General features: G+C 44.9%; 2 protein-coding genes across 18 annotated transcripts in view; one reads left to right on the plus strand and one right to left on the minus strand.

Annotated features, from left to right (window-relative positions):
* MORN4 (MORN repeat containing 4) lies at positions 1–11,069 on the plus strand. Of its 13 annotated transcripts, XM_073240597.1 has the most exons (8): positions 315–458; positions 3,139–4,028; positions 5,089–5,164; positions 6,016–7,018; positions 7,159–7,256; positions 8,805–8,919; positions 9,347–9,456; positions 9,715–11,069. In XM_073240597.1, exons 5-8 carry the CDS (start codon positions 7,190–7,192, stop codon positions 9,861–9,863), a joined length of 441 nt encoding a protein of 146 aa, XP_073096698.1. In that variant the 5' UTR covers positions 315–458; positions 3,139–4,028; positions 5,089–5,164; positions 6,016–7,018; positions 7,159–7,189; the 3' UTR covers positions 9,864–11,069. The 13 variants fall into 13 exon arrangements, with proteins under 13 accessions (XP_036871649.2, XP_073096700.1, XP_017520279.3 ...); XM_073240599.1 differs by lacking the exons at positions 315–458; positions 6,016–7,018 and adding an exon at positions 4–269; XM_037015748.2 differs by lacking the exon at positions 6,016–7,018.
* Positions 10,115–23,605, minus strand: part of HOGA1 (4-hydroxy-2-oxoglutarate aldolase 1) — a 23,795-nt gene continuing 10,304 nt past the window's right edge. Inside the window, exons 2-10 of one of the 5 annotated variants that reach the window (XR_012133092.1) lie at positions 23,473–23,601; positions 23,152–23,279; positions 22,479–22,613; positions 22,148–22,244; positions 21,546–21,626; positions 20,343–20,476; positions 12,991–13,147; positions 12,375–12,425; positions 10,115–10,249 (exon numbers count right to left, since the gene is read on the minus strand). Coding sequence is in view for 4 of the 5 variants with exons in the window: in XM_073240593.1 (XP_073096694.1) it covers positions 12,998–13,147; positions 20,343–20,476; positions 21,546–21,626; positions 22,148–22,244; positions 22,479–22,613; positions 23,152–23,279; positions 23,473–23,601 (854 nt within the window). In the remaining variant the exon portion in view is untranslated. Of the gene's footprint in view, positions 10,250–12,196; positions 12,426–12,990; positions 13,148–20,342; positions 20,477–21,545; positions 21,627–22,147; positions 22,245–22,478; positions 22,614–23,151; positions 23,280–23,472; positions 23,602–23,605 lie in introns of those variants that run through there. The other 4 variants (XM_073240595.1, XM_073240593.1, XM_073240594.1 and 1 more) reach the window with 4 other exon arrangements.

Here is a 23,605-nt window from a genome sequence, read left to right on the forward strand (position 1 = left end):
AGCAGGAGGAGCTGCTTGGGTTGGTGGTCACTCTTGCTTCTGGCGCAGGGCCCGTTTTACTTTGTATAGGTCTGACATTTCGACTAGGCTGTCTCTGGGTACGCGAGACGTGACTTCTCCAACAGGGCTGCGGAGATGCGACCACGGGTTCACCCCCACCCTTCTGTCGGTTATTTGGCGCGCGACTCTGGAGCCGCTCTGCCCCGCACAAAGATGGAGCCGAGTCCGGGCTGGGCCAGTGGAGAGTGGCGGTGCTCCCGGTTGCCTAGGTAACAGCCAATAGGCAGCGGGAATTGTGCCGGGTGCGGCTGCCCGGGATGGTGGGGTTACATGGGGTCGGCACCGGCGGAGGTGGTTGGGGGGAGGCAGGCGGCGGGGACGTGCCGGGCAGAGCGGAGGTCCGGGCCACCGGGGTCCTGCGTCGGGGCGTGACGGCCATCCCGGAAGGCGGAGCCCAGGTTGGCCGGCAGTGCGGATGGGAGGGTCCGCAGAGTGGTCAGCGAGGAAGGGGCTGAGGGGCCTTGCCGGAGATGACAGGGCCTGGGGAACACGGCTCCACCCCGACCCGCGGACCGGAGGGCGGCTGTCGGTGGGGTCTGAAGCCGGGTCCCCAGTCTCCAGAGTTGGGGCGGAGGCACTCGGGTTAGCAAGCGGGGTGGGAGGGGACTGGGCCAGTAGCGGATGGCAGACCGGTGTGAGCGGAAGACCCGTCCCGGCCGGAGAGCCGACCTGGAGCAGAGGGAAGGAGTGGGGCAGGCATGCCGGAACGCGGAGGGAGAAGGAATGGGGAGGTCGGCAAGGAAATGTTGCCTTGTTGCGGTCCAGGGCTTTGTTTGCTCTGGGCCCGCCTCTCACATTCCGGAGGAGGCTTGGGGAATGGGATGCCTCCATTCGTTTCTGGTGGCCTCCCTGCAGTCTAGCATCTCCAAACTAACTGGTATCATCTGATACCAGCTGGCACCATCTGAGTAACGAGGCTGCACTAGTACGTGGCCCAGGCATTTTCCTTCCGCATGAAATAGAATAGTATCCTGGCAGTCCCCGTCACCCCAAGTTGTCTTTTTTTTCTTCTTCTTTCTGGTATCAGGATGTTCTCCCCAATTTCCTCAACCTAACTGACCCCCAGTCTTCCCAAATAAGATCTTTAGTAGTGATATATTTGTTTACTTTTCAAGTCGAAGGCTTACAGTAAAGACAGACATAATAAAAACAGTTATTTCAGCCATTTAAAACACTTTAAAAAGAGAGTTTGAGTTTTTGTTCTAGGTTTCTTACAAACCTAATGTTTGTTCACTGCTTTCTTCATAACCTAAAGAACTTTACTAAGATGTCATACCCTGGGGGGAGGGGCTCTTAAGAGGGACATGTGAAGGTATATGTGGGTAAAGGTGGCTGCCTTCAAATTGTATTCTTAAACTGGAAATCTATTCCCCTTTAAATTAGTTTTTTTTTAATCCTCTGGATTTGGGTACAGGTTTCTGTGAATGCATGAATATTTTTTAACAAGTTTGAGTTCTAAAATTAAAAAAAAGACAAACAGAATGGAAACAAAAGTTACCATTTCTGGAAATGTCTGGGTCAGGAGAAAATAAAAATAGCAGGGATATAGTCTGTTGTGCAGACTAATAGTGTATTAGTTTATAGGGACGAAACAGTCATTCTCTTTTAGATAATGTCTGCATTGATCCATTGCAACCCATCTATCAAGAGAGGAGAAAGGGTGGGTAAATCTCTTTCGAAGCATGAATCTTGGTTTTGTGACTAGAATCCATATGTATAGCTAAAGCCTAAACTCCTAGGTCATCTCTTCTCTTGAAAAAGCTCTTTGAATAACCAATACAAACACTGATTTGCATCCTTATTAAAATATTGGGTTTTCAATCTTCATCAGCACTGGCTGTCCTGTAGCACTGGCTAATTACAGAAGTCATAAATGAAAATCCTGACACAGTTCCAGGCAATGATAATCTCGATTATTTGAACATGGACTCTACATGTGTTCCCTTTAATTTGCACTTCTGATTGTGTTCTTGGGAATGGACATCATTTTGCCAACTGTTGAAGGGAGTTTGCTATATCTCCCTAGATCAAAAAGGGATGGAAATTTGTAGTATGTACTTTTGAAAACAAATTGGAGAAGAGGATGGTTGGCAGGGTAGGTGGAGAGATGACGTTTTGGTTACTATTGTTGTGTAACAAATTACCCCAAACCTAGCTACTTTGAACAACCATATGATGCTCACAGATTCTGTGAGTCAGGAATTTGGACAGGGATGACCTCTGTCTGCTCCATGATACCTCTGATGGGATCTAGATGCTGGGGGCAGGAATCATCTGAAGGCTCCTTTGCTCACATGTAGTGCCTAGGCTAGGATGATTCAAAGATGACGACTGCCAACTGAAGCATCAACACATTTGGCTGGCTGTGTGGCTTGGCTTCCTCACAGCATGGTAGCTTCAGGGTAGTCAGACTTATAATGTGGTGGCTCAGGTCTCCAAGCACAAGCATACCATAAAACATACCATCACGTTTTATGATTTAACCTCAGAACTCACCATTGCTTCCATCATGTTCTATTGGTTGAAGCAATCAAAAGCCTTCCCAGATTCAAAGGAGAGAGTTGGACTTGACCATTTTATGAGGAAGTGGACATAGAAGAACATGTGAGACAGGAGATATGGTTACAGATGTCTTTGAAAAATACAGTCTGTCACATTTGGTAATAAGATAATCTTTCAAACTGCCTTGGCTTCTTTGAAATATTTAAAGAAATATTCCCCAAGAGCTAAGAACATACCTAAAGAGTACCTAGATTTACAGTTTGGGGGGCTGGCTAGTACTTTGTCCAATGATAGTCCTCAGCCTGGAGAAACACTGTATTCAGGGACCTCCTACCGGCCTCTCTGAAACAAGGTGGGATGCCACTATGTGGAAGTTTCATGTAGCCTTGAGAAAAAGTCAGCAAGTACAAGAGTCTGCTGTGCCCTTAAATTGACTCTTCGAATTGTACTGCAATAACTCCTTCCAAAGATTTGAATGAAGACAAATTAACTGCTGCCAAACATTTAAAGAAAATGCCCTCATCTTCTTTCTGTGTAAATAATTAATTTGTTTTTATGTTTTGGAATGTTGTTTAGTTACAAGATTTATTAGAAGATACAGCCCTTCAGCTTCTGGCTTCTTTGAAAGAATGAAATGCTCTGGATGTGCATAAGCTGACATTTTAGTACTTCGACTTCATTAGTTTGGAGAGGAGCTGAAGATGACCTCTAGTTATCAAAATGCCTATCTGAACTGGAAAGAGTTTTCATCTGCAGTTTTGGTGGAAAACTGTTTCTTTTCCTCTCATTAATGTTGTATCTGCAAGGGAGTCATGTTGACCTTCACCTCAGGAACACTCTGACACTGGGCTGACAAGAGGACGCTTGTGATCCTCAATTGGATGCTGACCTAGTAGAACAGAACTGGCACACCAAGTGCCTTGTTCAGTGATCTCTCTGAGAAAATAGCCCCCAGTGGTTCTGAGGGGCTTTAAGACAAGAAGAAACTGATCCTTATCTCGGGATATCTTCTAAGTTAGAGACCCTGGACATAGGGTCTGTGTAACTGGAAAAGAGAAAATCCCTGGTGGACCTATGGGAGTGACTCTCGGACATCATTGGAAGAGCTTCCACCAAGCTGGCCTTCAGTATGGGGCAGAAGTGAATGTTTCTCCATGTTTGAGTGAGAGCACAGGGACTATCAGAACTCATCTGCCCTCGTAGCTGGGATGAAACCAGAGCTTTGAGATACGGCCAGGGCCTAGAAGATGTGAGCACTGCTCTGTTCAGGCCAGGCTGTTTTCACATCAGACCATTGCTGGGCTCGCACCATCTGTATCAAAAATCATTATGACTCAGGCCAAAATTAATATATCCCAGAGCATGTTGGTAAAGAACAGATGAATGACAACTGTAGTTTGCTTTTCCTCTTAGAAGTTACCCTCATTAGTAAAAGTTGCTGATTTTTTTTTCAAAATGTGAATGATGTGGGTAGCATTTTAATACTGAGATTTACATTATAGTAAGTGGATGTGTGAGTTTAGGTGTCTCTTTTTGAAGGAGGAAAAGAATATTTAATGGACAGGGCCAGGCAGTATTCTAGGTAGTTTCATATATGTTATTTAATTTAATTCACATACCAATTCTGTGAAGTAGGTATATAATCTCCATTTTAAAGAGGAGGAGCCTGAGGTTTAGAGATGCTTAAGTAATTTACTCAAGGGCACAAAATGAACCAGGATCTGACCCCAGGTCTTTGTGCTCCCAGGGTCCACAGCACCACTGTATTGTACTGGGAGACAAGACAGGATAGGATAGGATAGTGTTTCAGAGAATGGGCCCCAGAGGCCAACTACCGGGGTTCTCTTTCTAACTTGTACATGTTAGCTGGGTGACCTTAAGTTAATTTACTTCACCCTCGGTGCACCTCAGTTTTGTCATCTGAAAAGTGACAATAATAATACACACCTCATAAAGTTGTGAGAGATGAGATTGGATGATATATTTAAAAGACACTTAGGCCACACAATAAGTAGTCAATAAATGTTAGTTGCTAATCATCTTACTATGCTGATGGACAGTGACTGTAATGGGGTATGTGGTGGGAACTTGAGAATGGGGGGAATCTAGTAACCACAATGTTGCTCATGTAATTGTATATTAATGATACCAAAAAAAAATGTTAGTTGCTATTATAAAGGTATTTCAAATAGCTTCTCTGGAATTAGCTCAGCTGATTATAGAGGGTTGTGTTAGCTGACCTAGAATATAAATAACCCAGCCCTGTCCTCCACCACAATTGGGGAAAACAAACTTAATGTAGGTCTTATTTCAGCTGAACTTTCAAAGCATCATTTTTGTATAAAATATGCCAGATCTCTTTTTTTACTTTTGAACCCACATCTTGGTTTTCTGTAATGGAGACATCAGTACAACCTGTAACATTGTGTGTGATTTGGGCTTCTCTGGGACTTGAAGTAAAAGGGAGCTAGCCATTGGCACCAGGTCCACAGAGATTTAAAAATCCACTACTCTTTTGTCCTCCAGGTCTGGCCCCAGCTCTCTGAAGAAGAGGTGCACTGGGCCTGTTGGAACTCAGTCACATCTGAGGGTCGGACTCTAGGTAAATTATTTGTAACAGGGGACCTTTCAATGGTGATTTATAGGTCAGAGAACTTTTCACACACAGTATATCCATTTATTGGAGTAGTAGTCCACAAACTTTCAAGTATGTAAGAACCAATAGGCTTGCTAAAACTACAGACTCAAGCTGTAACTGTACAGAATTTGATTCAGTAGGTCCGGTTAACACTATATTGCTTAGATCTGGAAAAGAGAAGGGAATGAGTAAAAAGGCCTAGGGAATTTAAAAAACTAGGGATTGCATTTTTAAATATGCCATATGATTCTATTTGTCTCTGTTTATATTTAATGATATTTTGAGTATCTTAACTGCCTTCTTACAGGAAATGCTTGAATAGAAGCATTCTTTTACTACTCATGTGAAGCCACACCTAGCCAATCTCCAAATGGTACTGGGTTGTTGGTTTTTTTCTGTGATGTATCTGTTATAGTCATTCCTTCTGATCCCATTACAATTCAGCTCTACCCTCTTATTCCCCCAGTTCAGGCCTTATGAGCTCATACTTGGCCTCGGTTAGCTTTTGCTGAGCTAGTAACACCACACCCCAAAATGTCATGACTTAAAACAACAGCCATTGATTTAGTCCTTGATTCTGAAGTTCTCTGATTTGTGGCTGGGCTCAGAAGGGCAGCTTTTCTGGTCTTGCCTGAGCTCACCCATACATCTGTGGTTAGCTGGGACAGCTGCTCCAAGTGGCCTCTCATCACCTGGCAGCCTAGCCTGGGCTCACTCAGTGGGGCAGGACAGGGCCAAGTGCAGCAAGAGTGCAACCCCAGTGTAGACGCTTTTTTAGACCTCTACTACATAACCTTTTTCTAACGTTCCATTAGCGAAAGCAAGTCATAGAACTCACCCAGACCCAGTGGATGGAGGAATCAACTTACTGCCTGCCTCTTAATGCAAGATCTACCATGTCACATTGAAAGAGCAAGAACAGAGGGAGAAAACTTTGTGCTCATTTTCACGGTCTACTGAATTATCCTGTCTCTTCCTTGCAAGCTTTTCTGGCTGCAGGCATTTGCTGTTCCAACCAATCCTGCTTCCTGCTGTCACATTCATTTTCCTTAAATACTTTTCATATTACATCCCTGTTCAAAAACACCTAGAGTCTTCCTTTTTTCCCCACCTTGCCAGCTATAAACTCTTCTGCCTAGCGTCAGAGGTCTCCTTAAACTAGCCTGACTCTAAAAGCAGAGCATATAGTACCGGGAGAAAACAACCAGCAGCAATCAAGGGAGGCCTGGGCACTAGGTCCCGCTTGGTCAGACTAGCTTTTAACTTCTCTGGGCTTCCTATTCTCCATCTATAAAATGAGGGAGTTTGGATTAAATCTGAAAGGTATTTTTCAGAATCAAGATTCAGGCTGAGTGTACCTACACCAGTTTATTTCCATTCACTCCCTAAATAAACTTTCAACCCTATTAAGACCTAGTTTCTTGTTTTCCTACTGGACATCCACACTTGGGTTGCTCTTTGTGCTTTCATTCCCTGCATTTTCTCAATCCAGAATTGCCCTTTGCTTTCTGTACTGTTTGCTTTAAATTCTGCCTGTCCCTTGTCTTTGTTAATCTCTGCCATTCAACTTGACACTTTATTATCTCTTACATTATTCAGTATCTCAGTTGGTAGTCTTATTGACCAGCTTATAAACTCATCGAAACTGTATCTTATACATCAACTCAGGACATCATAGGTGTCAAGCAAATATATGTAGATTAATCCTAAATTTCCATCCTAGAAATTTAGAAAATTGGAACTGGTTGATAACTTTTAAAACAAGGAGGATAAAACTGCTGGAGCAGAGATGGTGATGGTGGTGTAGGTGTTTTGAGGGTGAGTATTTTTGTTACATGGATCCAAAGTAGTAGATACAGGGCTGGTAGCCTGTAGAATGTATCTGTCAAATTGCTTTGCAGGCCTTTCCTCCAGCCATCCTATGACACTGGTTCTCCTCCTCTGCTTGTTTCCTGCAGCTTTTATCCTGTTCTTCTGTAACCTGTCACCATGACCCTGACAAAAGGTTCCTTCACCTACTCCAGTGGGGAGGAATACCGTGGCGAGTGGAAGGAGGGTGAGAGCACTCCCAGGGGGTATCCAGTAGACAACACTTCATTTGGCTGAAGGACAAATACATCAGGATATACAAGCCAACTTTAGGAGTCTTGATTTCTAGTCCAGGATTTAATATGAGTTAATATGCCTTTCCTTTATTCAATTTTCAGATTAAGTAAGGAATTAGAAAATGCTATTGTTAATCCAGAGTCCAAAAGTGAGTTATATTTTTCCTCTTCTAAATTTAAAATGTTTCAACATCCTTTTATCCTTTAGTGGTATTAATTATTTGGGAATTGGCTTTATAAATGCAAGTGTACCCAGCAGAGTACAATGAATTATTTTAAGTGCCCGTAAATTAGGAAGTACAGAATTCATTGCAATGACTTGGTTTCAATGAATCTTAAGAAATTAAAGAAGATGTAGAAATTAGGGCAGACTCTCAAGGGCAAATGACATTCATTGCCTTGAATTTCCTGTGACAGCTCATTACATTTGTAGGTATCTATTCATAGGAATGGTAAAATTCTGTATAGTCTGAGAAACATAGTTTGGCCACTTAAAAACCTCGTGGCTTCAGTCCTTGTAGGACCAGGAACAGCCCGGAGAAGACTTGACTTTCTACAGTTACATGTGCCAGTGAAAAGCAGTTCATGCTGTTTTTCCAGACATGTGCCTCCTTCTTTTCATGGTATAGATCCCTGCAGCTGATGATTTCTTGAGAGGAGAAATTGTACAGATGGGCTGTGACCTTGTCTCCATACATCCCTAGCCTTTTCTCCTGCCTCCCAAACACCTGCTGTCCCCTTTAATGTGGCCTTTTAGAGGAGAGGCTTCCTGAGGCTCTGCTGGGCAGTCTTTATCCACCAGAAGAACCCCCTTGTACTGTCTTTGAAGAACAGTATTGCTCTGCCAGCATCTTGCTCTGTTTTCTGGTCAGTTCTGGTAAGAGCAGTCCAATTGATGTAATAAAGCTCGAATCCATGTCACCAGCCAAGTGATTAGGTTTGCCCAGGAGCTTCGTCGGGCTTGGGGGTACTTTTATTTTTCCTCAGAGAGACAGCGAGGTAAGTGTTGAGGGCTCTCGAGTCAGGCTGCCTGCTGTGTTCGTGTTCTTGCTCTACCACTTAATAGTTCTGTGATCTTGTGATCTTGAGTAAGTTATTTAGCTTCTAGTCTTGGTTTCCTCATCTGTTAAATGGAAATAATAATAATATTGTTCCTACCTCATAAGGTTCTTGGGAAGATTAAATAAGGTGATAAATAAAAGTGCCTAGTAGAATGCCAGGCACATAATAAAGGCACTAGGAATGTTAGCTAGTGTTATTTTTAAGTGCTCTTATCTTTCATACTTAGAGAGACTCCCTCCAAATCTGATGATTGTACTTAAGATGGGACGGGGCCAGGAGCTAGGTTTTCCTGTACCTGACTCTGGGAAATAGTCCTCTATTCTGCTGATGTGGCCGCTGCTCTTCTTTCCTTTGTGGGTGGGGTGACAGAAAGCAGGGGGTGTTAGACTCTGAGTCTGCCCCACCCAGACCTGACACCTGTCCTTCTCTTTACTCAGGCCGCAGACATGGTTTTGGTCAACTGATGTTTGCAGACGGTGGCACCTACCTGGGTCATTTTGAGAATGGGCTCTTTAATGGCTTCGGGGTACTGACCTTCTCGGATGGGTCAAGGTGGGTACTGGATCTTTCCTGTCTCAGCCTTAAACTAACAAGTCTTTGATCTAAAAATGAGGGTAATAAATATCTGGTCACACCTGAACTTGTCCCAGGCCCTCTGAAAACAGGCAAGGAATAAGTCATGTTTTTACTGCTTACTTTATAAATAGATCTAAAATTTGAAATGGCAAGGTGCTGAGTGGCCTTCCACCCCACTGCCATTCTCTTACATTACCTCCTTGAGATTAGGGCCTCATATCATACATGCTCACTGGCCCTTCTCTGCTGGATGGGAGTGGGGTGGGTGGCTGGATGGAGCTCTGAGGCAAGTGGAATCAGCTTTGCTCTTTGGCACTAATAGATGACACATCTTAACTGCTTTACTCAGTCAGCCTCAGCAGCTCACTAACCCCCTGAAGGCTAACATCTTGTGTTTCTGCAGGTATGAGGGGGAGTTTGCCCAGGGAAAATTTAATGGTGTTGGAGTCTTCATTCGACATGACAACATGACCTTTGAGGGGGAATTTAAAAATGGCAGAGTAGATGGTTTTGGTAAGTTGAAGCCCAGCAGGACGGGTGACTTAGGCCAGCATTATATGAATGAAAGTACACCTCTTCAGGTTCAGTCCTTCTAGGGCTGTTCCCCCATCCTCAGGGATCATGCCCCAATGCCTACTCAGTGAATTTACCGACAGACTACTCTGGAATAGAGCTTGGAGTTTTTCTCTTCCTTGGCCTCTGCATATCAGGCTAATCTCTTGAGTGCTTGATGCGACTGTCACTCCCATATTTTCTCTGTGCCCCTCAAAGGCCTGCTGACTTTCCCTGACGGTTCTCATGGAATACCCCGCAATGAAGGTCTGTTTGAGAACAACAAGCTGCTGCGGCGTGAGAAGTGTTCCGTGGTCGTTCAGCGGGCTCAGAGCGCATCCAAGTCAGCCAGAAATCTCACTGCGTGACAGGGGCTTTGTGCGCCAGCTGACAAGTACTGGGTGAAGCAAATATCCCGTTATTCTCTTGAGGTAAACAAACGAACCAGATGTGAGAGGCGCTGAGAATGACTGTGGAGCAGAAGCCTGGAGATGTGCCCCATCAGCTGCCGGTCAGGGATTCGATCGCAGGGAGGTGCTGAGGATTCCAGCCCTGGGCCGGGAGCAGTTGTTGCTGTTCGGTCTTTCCCCTTCCTGTGTGTTGATACTCTGTTGCTGATGCCTCGGGTACCCGCTGCAGACCCGCTGCTGCCTTCTACTTCATTTTCTGCCAAGGGATGCAGAGTGTCTTCATTCGGCCTATATTTGGGGCAGGTGATCCTTCCTCCTAATTAGGGCCAGGGCTTTGTGCTACCCTAGAGAAACAAGGAAAAAGGGGTGGTGTAGACAGTACAGCAGTTGTGTGAATGTCAAGGCCAGAACTTTCCTGTACATTATCTCCTTGTTCGCTGCTGGTTGGCGTCATGGCTCCAGGTCGTCCACTTTGTCCAACCAGACTTGTGTTTGTGTCTGTGTATTCCCCCTGTGAAGGATTCAACAAGAGTGCTATTTCCCTCTACTTTGACTTTATAAGCTGCCTTCCTTACCTGAGTTCCAGCAGCTACTTTGTGCCCCATTTGTGCCTCTTTCCTTACTTAGACATGGGACAGGATTCCTTTTTGTGATAGTCAAGAAAGAAACAGATGTAAACAGTCATATTATAAGTTATATTTATTACTTACTCCAGGGCAAAGGGCAGACATCTCTGGGCCACTTCAAGCCCTACCACAGACTAATTCAGTCTTTAGGGATGGCTTGGGCTGACACGGCTCCTTCTCAGTGGACCAGTAGGTCAGGCCACCTCAACCCCTTGGGATCTGGGTAGAATTGGACCTATTGTAGGACTGCAGTGAACTGAAAGAGCATTTGGCTCCTTGCATGTGGCTCACCATAATCTTCTACCATGAGCTTGGCCATCAGCCCTGGGGATCAGATCTTGACTTATAACATCACAGATGCATCCAGTTACCCTGTGACCCAGCACATCCCACCCCACCCCCAGCCTCTTGCCTCACACTGAATGTCTCCTTAACAGCAGACTGTGGTGGAAATTATATCTGTGTGCCTCTATTTATTCTCTGAATTGTACTGTAGAAACAGGTGTTGATGAGGAATAAACAAATCACCAGAACTGCTTATCCTGAGTTTTCTTGATTTCCTTGCTCCATGTTCTCATGAATGTTAACCCATTTGCTCTTTCTAAAAGCTAGTTGTAGATGGGGCTTGGAACTGACACTGCCCACCTTACTTCATAATATCTAATATTTGCAAGATAGGAGCTTTTTTTTGCAACCAGAGAGCCTCAGGTTGCCCAGACTAGGAAGCAGCAGAGCTGGGTGGGATCTGTACCCGAGTCTTTCTGATTCCCAAGCACTTCACACTGTGTTCTCTCACCCTGAGCACTCCTAAGTCCTGAGACCAGCTAGTGTCACACCTATAGGGTTATCTCGGGCAAGTCATCTCCTGCCTGGGTTTCCCTTTCTCTGCAACAAGTCGAGTAATACTTCCCTGACTGAGCGAACACCTGACACTCACCTGCCCTCCTACCCCCTTCACATGCAGGATCTAATAAAGCTCTGAGAAGAGAGTACTATTATTATCCTCATATTAACAGATGAACTCAGGCAGTTCAGTAGCTTCCCAAGGTCCCACAGACACTAAAGGGCAGAGCTAAGACATAACCCAGGCCTATTTAAACCCAGAGGCTGAGCACTTCACCAGTACACTAGCCTCCAAAGCCCAAACTTTTTGTACCATCCCTAAACCTGATTCTCCTCTGAGCTCACATCCTACCTGTGAGAATAGCCCAGGTGCTAAGCCCCAAGCTTCAGGGCCATTCAGATGCCCAGTTTCAGCTGAAGATTGAGACCTTTTGTATTCTCTCCTAATCATGGACCTGGTTACCTTTCTTTTTAGTCAGAGTAATGAAAAAATATATATATCTCAGGCTTTCTGCTACTAGTCAGACATCACTGAATAAGGCTAAAATTTTTTTAGAAATCAGCCTTTTTGATTAATGTACAAAGCATTTCCAAATATCCCAGTTGGACCTTTTGCCTCTCCCACTCAACACTTCAATAAACCTTGTCCTAAACCGCCATTAATCTGATACCTATGTTTGCTCAGTGTTAGGGACTCTCTCAGCCAGGAGAATACAGATCTTGAGAGCTAAATTGCCTCTAAGGAGGTTCTTTGACATTTGGGCAGGAAGTCTAAGGGATCCACATAGCAGTGGAGTGTCAGTCTGTACATAGCCACACTAGTTTAACTTATTAAATTTTATTGCAATAACAAAGTAGTTATTTTTAACAATAAAAGCAGAGGGTCTGAAAGAGGATGATCCTGTCTCGGGCCAAGCCCCCTTCCCTAATGTTTCAGACCTGGATTGGCTAGAACAGTTTCCCAGAATGTAACATTCATCCAGCAGGTGTCGTTATTTACCCGTTCTTGAAGCCACTGGCTGTCTCCGTGCACTCTCGTTTCAGGTCAAGGCTAGAGACAAGAATATGAGATGAATCAAAATGGATTTAGGGAAGGGTACTGTGGCTGGAATGCAGCTTAGGGACCTTCCAAAGACCAGTGACACTTTTCTGATCAGGTTTCTTAACCTACCACTTTCCTAGAAAGGAGTGGGGTTCTTAGGAATAGCCCTGGCTTCCCACTGCACTGTGCTAGACTTGAGTGTGTATCCCCAAGTCTGTGTAGTCTTCCCTTCAGTAAGATACCCCGCCTTACTGTGCACAGCTGCCCTTCTCTTACCCACTGGCTTCTGGTTTCCAAGTCTTGGGGCCTGGGAAAGCATGGTAGAGAGGCAAGTAAGCAATTGCTTCTTCCCAGACAGCAGGTCTCTAGAAGACCCAGAGTGTAGGATACAAATGTGAGAAGTTATGGGGCTGTGAGAATCAGAAATGGGCACACATAGCAGTGCCTGGCAACAGGCCACCAGGAGGACTCAAGTAGGAAAAGGACCCTTGAATCCTGTGCCTCCCATACTCCTCTTCAGGCTGCAGGTGCAAGGCAGGAGGCTGAGATGGGCTTAGGTTGGGCACATCCCCACCTTTCCCTCAGAGCCAGCCATTGCTGGTGAAATCCATGCGCAGTGCCTCCTCCTCTGTGGGGCTCAGGTTCTGCAAGGGGGCACGGCAGGGGCCTCCGTAGTAGCCAAACCAGTCCATGGCTTTCTTCAGCCCTGGAATCCCAAAGCGCCGGGTCACCTGAGAACCAAGACCTGTCAGAATAGACTGAGGAATCCCTGAACACACATATCTGGGATGAAGAGATGGGTCACTTTCATAAAGTTAGGGTTCCCACCCTTCTCCCCTGGTAAAGTAACTACCAAATCTGTGATGCACAGGGTAAATGGAAATCCGGACTGAGAGCAGAAGGCAGGTCGGTAGTGGAGAATACGATGCCAAAACTTCAGATCAAGGAAGTTGCTTCCTCTGGTTTTAGGAGAAAAATCCCCCCCACTAGGGAGCAGAGTGGCATTCAGTTGTCAAGGTGGGATGGAAGGAGGTAGCAATGCTGTGGGGGTTTGGGCACTAGAGCATCACTGGTCTGCAGCCCAGTTCCCCTGGAACCTGAGCCAGGGTACACCAGGCCTGGGGCCCAGGCAGGAAGGGGTAGGTTCTGTGAGAACCTCAGGCACAGCCTAGACCTCTATTGCCCCAGCAGCAGGGCCCCCACCCCACCCATAGCTCCTCCCAGATGGCAACTAAATTATTTTGCAAGGGAAAAACAATGCCTGGTTATCCCAGGAAGTCTCACCATGTAACTTTGTATCAGCACCTTATGCCTAAGCAACTTCTCTTGTCTAAAAAGTGAAGGCGCTGGAAGACATGATCTCTAAAATTTTTTTCCATTGTAATGAGGTCCTAAAGCTATTGTCAAAGTTTAAAATGAATGCATGGAGTTTTACAGAAAGTGAAGCATCTTTTACTTTTGGCATAGCAACTGGTTATTTCATGTTGATCAGAAGTGTTAGATGAATCTTAGACTACCTAAAAACTAGGTAAGTAATTATTACTTAATAAAGTTTTATTTGGAGAAAAGGTAAACCTTTAGTAGGATTTCATGAAGGGTAAAATAATAAAAGAGGCTCATTTGGGGTAAAAAGATTGAGAACCACGGATGAATGACTAATAACTATTTACCGCCAGAGGCCACTAGGCTTTAGCAAGCATGGAATTTTTTCTTGGAATAGGTGGTAAGCCTCCCTTCTCCCAGGCCTGGCCTCAGCCATGATGTTTTGACAACCTGATATTTTCACCCAAAACCTGAGTAGCAAGGGAAAGACCTAGGAGAGAACGTGGAGACAACAAATACCTAGAGAAAAAAACGTCTTCCCACCACAGGTGTCTGAAGAGCTCTGATTTGCACCCTCCTCAGACCCTGAGAAAGGGTTGAACACTTTGGTGGTAAAGACCATGGAAAGTCCTAATTATAGCTGGTAGATGGGAAGGCAGAGGAAGGACATTATGTTCAAGCAGGGCAGGGCAATAGGGTGACATCAAACTGCTCTTGGGGTGGCTGATCCTACAGCCCAGGCAGCAGAAAGGTGTTCCAAGCACTCCTGAGTGTGTGCCCAGAGCTGGCAGGGGAGGAGGTGCAGAGGGAGAGTGCAACACAACGGTATGCAGATGGCAAGAATGGCAGTGAACATCCTCTCCTCCCAAGGGGTAGTTCATGCTGCTTTTTTTGTAAAATGAGGTGATAACAACACCTGCTCCATGTCACAAGAATTGGAAGAGAAAGACACCACTCCAAGACCAGACCCCAAGAGTCCTGAATGCTCCTCCCCTAACTGTCCTGGTAGTACGCAGGTTCCAGGACCTTCTTGCAGGTGGATGGGAGTGGGAGAGCAGAGGCCCCACCACAGTGGAATGTCCACTATGTACAGGACAGCCTGTGCCCTGATGAGGCTCAGCTGAAGGCCCTCATTTCTGCAGTTCTTACATCCTATTTATAGAGCATCCTCTCCCATGAGAACTTCCACATCCAGGGAGGCTCATACTTGCTTCCTCAGCTGTTTTTTCTCTAAATATGAATCATTCTGCCCCTTTGAGGGAAAGATATAAGCTATGAGGGAGATCTGGAGCCACTCTCCACTTTACCCGAACAACACATTACCCAGTTCACTCTAGCACTATTGCTTCTGATGCAAACCTTAAGGGGAAGCCAAAAAGCTCGGTTATCAGGATAAATAATGCTTACTGTAATATTTTAAAACAATCAAAATCAATGCAAAAGAATCATGATGAATAAAACGTCAGTGTTTTAAAAGAAGGGTCCAATAGGTCCATGTCCTGCCATATTGTAGTCTGAAGCAAAAGTAGACCTGTGTGTCCCTCTATACATGTTTTGTGTATTTTCTAATGGTTAATTTTTTCTAGAAATAGATTTAGAAAAAAAACATCTGATGAGGTTGCTTCCATTCAAGCCAGGAAAATAAAATTATAATGAATTATTATCTTGGTATAGATAAAATATTTAAAACTAAAAGAATGCTTTAAGTTTTAACATACCTACTTTTTAATTTTTTCAAAAAAATTTTTAACTAATGTTCTGGTGGGGGGGATAATCATTTAGAAAACACTCCATTTCCACTTCTAAGAAGATGGGAATAGATGTACTTTTCCCTATTCCTCGCAACTAGAAAACCTTGGACATTATACAAAAACAGACATAAGGAGATTCCAAAAGGTAGAGTGAAGGAAGACCAACTAGGGCCCCTGGGACCCAAGGAACAACAAGTGGTGAGTGCCCTGGTCCAGACTTGGAGCTGATGAAGCTGACAACTCTAAAATGCCAATGGGCACAGACAGTAAGATCCCCAAAAGCCTGTTCTTTGGCCAAGGACTGGGAAAGGGGCAGCTTAGCAAGACAGAAAACTTTTAGATAATAACCACTCTACTCCAGCAAACACCCCAGAAATAACTGAGGCCTCACCCCCAACCAAGCCAGCAAAGGCTGAACTGGGAGCCAGAACTTCTACCCCGATTCCTGATGCAGGAGTAGAGCGTGCCCCCCCTCCAGGGGGTTGGTTTCAGAAGAGGCCTAGTGAGGGAAGTCAGAACTTCGAGTGCAGACCACAGTGGGAAGCAACAAGGAGACATTCCTGCAAGGAGGCATTCCTGCCCCTTCTGGCCAGGGAGGTCTCAGTAGAGGCCTAGTGCAGAGCTGTAATTTAAAAACACTCCCCAAAAAGAAATCTCCAGGCCCAGATAGTCTCACTGGAAAAATCTAAGAAATGTTCAAAGAATATTTAACACCAATTCTACACAGTCTTTTTCAGAAAAGAGAAGAGGAGAGAATACTTCCCAATCACTTGAAACTATTGGTACCAGGATACCAAAATCAGCCAAAGGGTAGTATCTAGAAAAAGGGAAACTATATACCAATATCATCCATGAGTATAGATAGAAAAAAATCTTTAACAAAATATTAGCAAATGGAATTCAGCAACATATAAAAAATATATACCATGTGCAAGTGGCGATTAGAATTAGGATTCCAGGTTTAATATGCAGGCCTGGTTCAGCATTAGAAAATTATTCATGTAATCTAACATATTAACAGAATCAAGAGAAAAAAATTCACATGATCATATCAATCAATGCAGAAAAGCATCTGACAAAAGTCAACACCCTCGGCAATACCACAGAGACTTGATTATTGTTGGCATATAATAAATCTTTCTATCAGGTAGACTATTTCCTCCTACTTTGTTCTTTTTGTTCTACCCATAATTTTTTTAGCTATTCCAACTCCTTTGCTTTTCCATATAAATTTTAGAACAATCTTGTGTGGTTTTGCAGAGAGACAGACACATAGATCAATGGAAAGAATAGAGAACCTAGAAATAGACCTACACAAATACGTCCAACTGGTTTTTGACATGCTCTTTTTTTTCCCCCCATAATTGTTTTAGCTATTCCAACTCCTTTGCTTTTCCATATAAATTTTAGAACAATCTTGTGTGGTTTTGCAGAGACAGACACATAGATCAATGGAAAGAATAGAGAACCTAGAAATAGACCTACACAAATACGCCCAACTGATTTTTGACAAAGGTGTAAAAGCCTTTCAATGGAAGAAAGATCATCTCTTAACAAATGGTGCTGGAGCAAGTGGATATCCATAGGCACACACACAAAAAAAGAACCTCTACCTAAGTCTCACACTTTACACAAAAATTAACTCAAAATGGGTCATGGACTTCTAAAATGTAAAACTATAAAACTTTTAGAGAAAAAAACAGAAAATCTTCACAATCTAGTGCTAGGCAAAGTGTTATAAACTTGGTATCAAAAAGCATAAACATAAAAGAAAATAAGAATAAATCAGATTTCATCAAACTTAAAAATTTTTTGTTCTGCAAAAACACCTGTTAAAAGTATGACAAGACAACCCTAAGAATGCAGCAGCCCACTTTGAAAAAGACATATGCACCCCTATGTTTATCACAGCACTATTTACAGTAGCCAAGAAATGGAAGCAACCTAAGTGTCCATCAGTAGATGAATGGATAAAGAAGATGTGGTACATATACACAATGGAATATTATTCAGCCATAAGAAGAAAATAAATCCTGCCATTTGCAACAACATGGATGGAGCTAGAGGGTATTATGCTCAGTGAAATAAGCCAGGCAGAGAAAGACAAGTATCAAATGATTTTACTCATATGTGGAGTATAAGAACAAAGAAAAAAACTGAAGGAACAAAATAGCAGCAGACTCACAGAACCCAAGAATGGACTAACAGTTACCAAAGGGAAAGGGACTGGGGAGGATGGGTGGGAAGGGAGGGACAAGGGGGAAAAGGGGGCATTACGATTAGCAGACAATGTAGAGGGGGCATGGGTAGGGCTTGTACAACCCAGAGAAGACAAGTAGTGATTCTATAGCATCTTACTACACTGATGGACAGTGACTGTAATGAGGTATGTTGTGGGGACTTGATGATGGGGGAGTCTAGTAACCATAATGTTGCTCATGTAATTGTAGATTAATGATACCAAAATAAAATAAAATAAAAAATAAAAAATAACTAAAAAAAAAGTATGACAAGACAAGCTACGAACTGTAAGAAAATATCTGCAAACTACTATATCTGACAAAGGACGAGTATCTAGAAGATAAAAAGTTTCAAAACTCAACAGTAAAAAACAAACAATCCAACTAGAAAGTGGGCAAGAGACATAAACATCTGTTTCATTTAAGAGGATATAGATATAGCAAGTAAAAAGATGAAAAGATGTTCAATAACATTAGCCACAATTTGACACAGTCATTCACTCCTAGGAATTTACCCATAGAAAACAAAATCCCTGATTCGAAAAGGCATATGCATCCCTCTGTTTACTACTGCCCTATTTACAATAGCCAACGTATGGAAGCAATCTAAATGTCCATCAACAGATGAGTGGATAAAGAAAACCTGGTACATATACACAATGGAATATTATTCAGCCATAAAAAGAAAAGAAATCCTGCCATTTACAACAACATGTATGGGTCTAGACGGTATTATGCTCAGTGAAATAAGTCACATGGAGAAAGACAAATACCAGGTAATTTCACTCATTTGTGGAGTATAAAAACAGAGTGAAACAGAAGGAACCAAAAAAAACAGTAGACTCATAAAAACCAAGAAGGGACTAGTGGTTACCAAAGGGGAAGCGTTGGGGAGGGTGGCTGGAGAGGGAGAAGGGGATTAAGGGGCACTATACTTCGCAATCACAACATATGTAGGTCATTGGGACAGTAGTACAGCATAGAGAATACAATTAATGACTCCATAATATCTTACTACATTGATAGACAGTGACTGCAATGGAGGGGATGAGGGCTTGATAATATGGGTGAATGCTGAACTACTGTTTTGTGTATGTGAAGCCATCATAAGATTGTATATCAATGATACTTTAATAAAAACATAGCCATTAGAGAAATGTAAATTAAAACCACAGTGAAGTGTCTCTACACACCTATCAGAATGGCTAAAATAAAAACTAGTCACAACACCTAATACTGGTAAGGATGCAGAGAAACTGGGTCACTCATATATTTACATTGATACAAATGTAAAATGGTACAGCCACTCTGGAAAACAGTTTAGCAACTTAGAAAAATAAACATGCAACCATCATATGACCCAACAACTGTGTATTTATTCCAGAAGAATGAAAACTTATGGTCATGCAGAAACCTTTACATGTACGTTCATAGTAGTGTTAAATAGCCCTAAACTGGAAACAACCCAGCTGTCCTTCAACAGGTAAATGGTTAACTATGCTGTGGTTTAGCCATACCATGAAAGAATACTCATCAGTAAAAAGGAATGGCCTATTGATATGTGCAACAACCTAGTTGAATTTCCAGAGAATTATGCTGAGTGAAAAAAAGCCAATCTCAAAAGGTTATATACTACATGATTCCATTTATATAACAGTCTCCAACTGGCAGCATTATAAAAATGGTGAACATTGGTTGCCAGGGGTTGGAAGGGGTGGGGGCAGGAGGTGAGTAGGTATGGCTATAAAAGCATAAATGAGGGATCCTTGTGGTGTAAAAATACTCTGTATCTTGACCTTGTCACTGTCAGAATCCTGGTTGTCCTATAGTATTGTAAGATGTTACCATAGGGTAGAAACTGGGGAATGGGTATATGGGTTCTCTCTGTATTATTTCTTATAATTTCATGTGAATCTACAATTATCTCAAAATAAACATTTTTAAATATACATAAACACATGTCTACAGGGACACATATTTTTCTTTTTCCCTCAGACTCCAATGTGGCTGTGCACAGCACTGCCTGCACTTGACAGGCCCTGCATCTTGGCCCTTCTCCTTCACTTGCCCAGCACAGCACTAAGATACAGTGGTCTGACTCTGACTGCAGAATAGCTTGTTTGAAGACAGAACTCTCTTGGGAATCTGAGCTCTGAGTATCTCTGGCCTTCTAGTTCCTCTACTACTCCCAATTATTCTGTTGTTCAGGATCTGGCCCCTGATAAAGTTGCTACAAAGGCCCACAGCTCACTTTCTCTAGGCAACGTATCTGTAAGTAAGGTCCTAGGGTTATTGATATCATAACCACCCAGAATGTCTCAATGCATATTCTTGGGCCTAAAGGATTAGGATTTTAACTAGCTCCCTAAATGAATTCAAATGCACAGTTAATTTTGAGAACCAATGGGGATCAATTTTGTCTGAAGTCAAGATTTTTCTGGGGAGGCACAAGGAGTCCCCACACTGGGATGTTCTCTAAAAGGACTTTCTGCAAGGGCAGAGACTGGGGCCACCGTGCCTGCTCTGGCTCCTGCTCCTATGAAGACACAGTACCCACCCCCACTTCTTCCCTCACACCCCTGCCCTTTTGGTGCCATCAGCTGGGAGCTCACCGCAGTGTTTGGCTCAATGAGGCGGTGCTGCAGCTTCTGGGCATCCTCCCATTGCCCTGTGAGGCAGAGTCGCTCCAGCTGGCACACCTGCGCCCCCAGGACATTGGCCAGGGCACACACGCCCCCAACAGCTCCTGCCCCAGAGTAAGGTGCAGAACATCAGTTAGAGCCTCTTCTCACAGAGAATTCCAAACCCTAGTTCCCAGCCCTCTTTATTCTGGGGAGATGGGATATGATTTCTACATCACCGGTTGGCCATGTCAAAGGCAAGCCTGAGTCCACCACGCGCAGATTTCTAAGGCTGTTGGCATATTCAAAATGGAGTTCCGCAGGCTGAGGGCCAGGGAAGAGAGACTGAAGACTGACTCAAGGACATGCCTTCCCTGCACCCTCAGCCCCTGAGAGTAAAACCCCGCTGCTGGTTGACACTTTCATGCTCCTCTGGTTTCAGCAGTCCTGGAAGGGAGTGGAGTGCTCTTCTGAAATATCACTCCCCCCAGTGAATTTAGCCTGGCACAGTGGTGGGGGTTGGAAAGAGCTCTGGACACAGGAGACCATGTATTTCTTCTTACTGGCTACATGAACTGGCACAATCATAGACCTCCTGATTGTCTTTGTTCTCATCTGGGCAATGAACGTGGGCTGGCTGTGATCTCAGAAGGCCCTGCCACTTCTGCCAGCCTGTGAGTGTGATTTTTAAGGCTAGTTAGGATTGCCCTTAAGGACAGTGGCCTCAAGAATAGAGAGCAGGAAATCTGTAATAAGCTAATATTGCTGCTGTTTACTGATTCCTCCTATGTGCTGGCCGCCATGCAGACACAGGGATGACCCTTTTGAATTCTCACAACACCTCCCTGCTTTACAGAGTAGAAACTTGGGCCCAGAGAGGGTGAGTGCCTTACTCAGCAGTACTCAGTGACTAAATGGCAGGGCTGAGATCCCAGCTCAGACTCCCTGACCTCCAGACCCTGTGTTCTTATAATCTACCCTACTCTCAGGAATGAGGCGTACATGGGTCCCCTTCTGATTCTTCCCCTGCAATTTAAAGATAGTGACATGGCAGAGGAAAGATGTGTAAGGACCTATACAACAAGCCAGAGTCTGTGGAGACCAGAGAAGATAGGAACCATCACTGCCCCCTGCAGCAAGTGCAATTTTTAAGCATTTTCCCTGCAGCATGGGAAAGTAACCCAATCTATCTACCTGCTGGGGATCCAGCTGAAGGGAACAGATACTTCCCATCCTCTCTCCTCCAGGGTGCAAATCCAACCTTAACCCAAAGACCTTGACCCAGAACAGAGAAAAATAGTTGGTTTAATTAGGTGGCATTCCTAGGACCCTGGACTGGAACAGAATCTGATCAGGCAGCTGAAGATTCTTGGCTTAACCCTATGGGTCTGACCATTCATTTTGGCCTGGGACCAGGAGAGAGGAAAATGGACTCCCAGACTAGAGGGGAGGGCCCCAAGGCCTCTGCCCTTACCGAATGATTTACAAGGTGAGATTAGAGGAGCTAAATCTGTTACCTAAACAGAGAGCTCAGGACTTAGAAACTGCAGGCATCCCAACTACAGGCCAGCAATGATTCACGGCCACCCTCCTCAGCCCAGAAAAGTTCATCCACAAGCACCCAGTATTCAGATAAGCAAGCAGCATACTGGACTTCTGAGGTTTTTCAAGTAGGCAGGATGGCCAAGTCCCTCTGCAGAGCAAGCCCCAGCCCCGACGGTCTCTCCCAGCAGACCCCAGCTGCCTGGGTGTATCTGGGTCACCCATCATAGTGTGAGAGCAGAGGGAGGTCTTACCCACAGCATAGCTGGCCAGCAGGAAGCCAGCCGATCCAGCCAACACCTGGAAATCCTGCCTCTTGGTCTTGTGAACAATCAGTGCAATCCTGGTCACCTGCAGCAGCAAACTGGGCATGAGAGCTGGGCCCAGAGCCTCAGTGCTGGCCTAGAAGGGGCTGGGCAAGCGTGGGAGAATGAAACCCAGGCCCTGAAACTCAGAAACAGCCCCAGGAAGTCCACACGACCGAAAGAATGCAAGCAGGCCTCTAGGACAGAAGCAGACCCCAGAGCTGCCCTGAGGTGGTAGCAAAAGAGAAGGGGCACCCAGCCAGGAGCTGCTGCCACTCACATCACCACCACTGTCCTTGATGCCCACGATATTTGGGTGCTGGGAAAGCGTGACCACTGCATCCACAGGCAGGTCCAGCCCAGTGTTGGCTGGGACACTGTACAACACCACAGGAATTGGGGAAAGGTCAGCAACCTGAGGGGTGCAAAGGAGGGGGAGAGGGCAGCCGCCACATGCCCAAGCAGCCTGAGGCTCTGCCCAACACCAACAGGTCTGGGCCTGGTCACTGCAGGGCTACCTGGACAAGCCCACCTCCAGGATTAGAGGTCACAGAGCTCCATACCCTGTTGTAAGCAGTAATAATGGGCACTCTTCAGTGGGCCCTTTCTATGTGTCAGGCCAAGTTCTAAGTCCCTTATGTTTTGATCCAATTTAGTTCTCCAAACAAATGCATGGGGAAGATACTATTATTCCTCCCATTTGAGAGGGGAGGAAACAGCGGCACAGTGTGATTATGTTAGTTGCCCAATGTTGCACAGCTGGGACGTGGTGGCAATCTCTCCCCTTTCCCATAGCTGCCATTCATGGGAAGCAGGCTCACCACTCTGCTCCCAGTTTCTCTTGTCTCCTCTCCCTAGGAAGGAGAAACGGCTCCCAGTTTCTCTTGTCTCTGCCTCACGCATCCTCCCCTTGGTGGTCAGCCTAAAAACCTATGCCCACCTGTCACACTCACCTTGGTGTAGTGGTGAATAAGGGCGCTGCTGCTCATGCGGCCCCTATAGTAGCATGGGGTCACCACCAAGGCAATGTCGGCCCCAACCTGGGCCATGCTCACGGTCATCTCCACTGTGGCTTGAGTGGCTGCAGGAGGAAAGAGGGAGTCTTCCCTACAGGCCACGGAAGGCGAAAGAAAGAGGAAGAAGGGCTGGGCTAGGACCCTGGGGCAAGCAAGGGGTGCTCAAGAGACAGAACAAATAGACTGAACCCAGCCCAGAGCCAAGGAGCCTGGCTCCCATATCCAGCCTCCCACAGGCCCAGGGCTTTATGGTCTCACACTCGCAGCCAGAGCCAGCTAACAGGAACTTGTCCTTCGGTAGAGCCTGGCACACACGGTTCACCACCTCCAGGCGCTCACTGCTGGTCAAGAAGGGGAACTCGCCATTGGAGCCCTGGACCACAAAGCCTGC

Source organism: Manis javanica, chromosome 7 (genome assembly GCF_040802235.1).
Source record: "Manis javanica isolate MJ-LG chromosome 7, MJ_LKY, whole genome shotgun sequence".
Taxonomy (NCBI): Eukaryota; Metazoa; Chordata; class Mammalia; order Pholidota; family Manidae; genus Manis; species Manis javanica.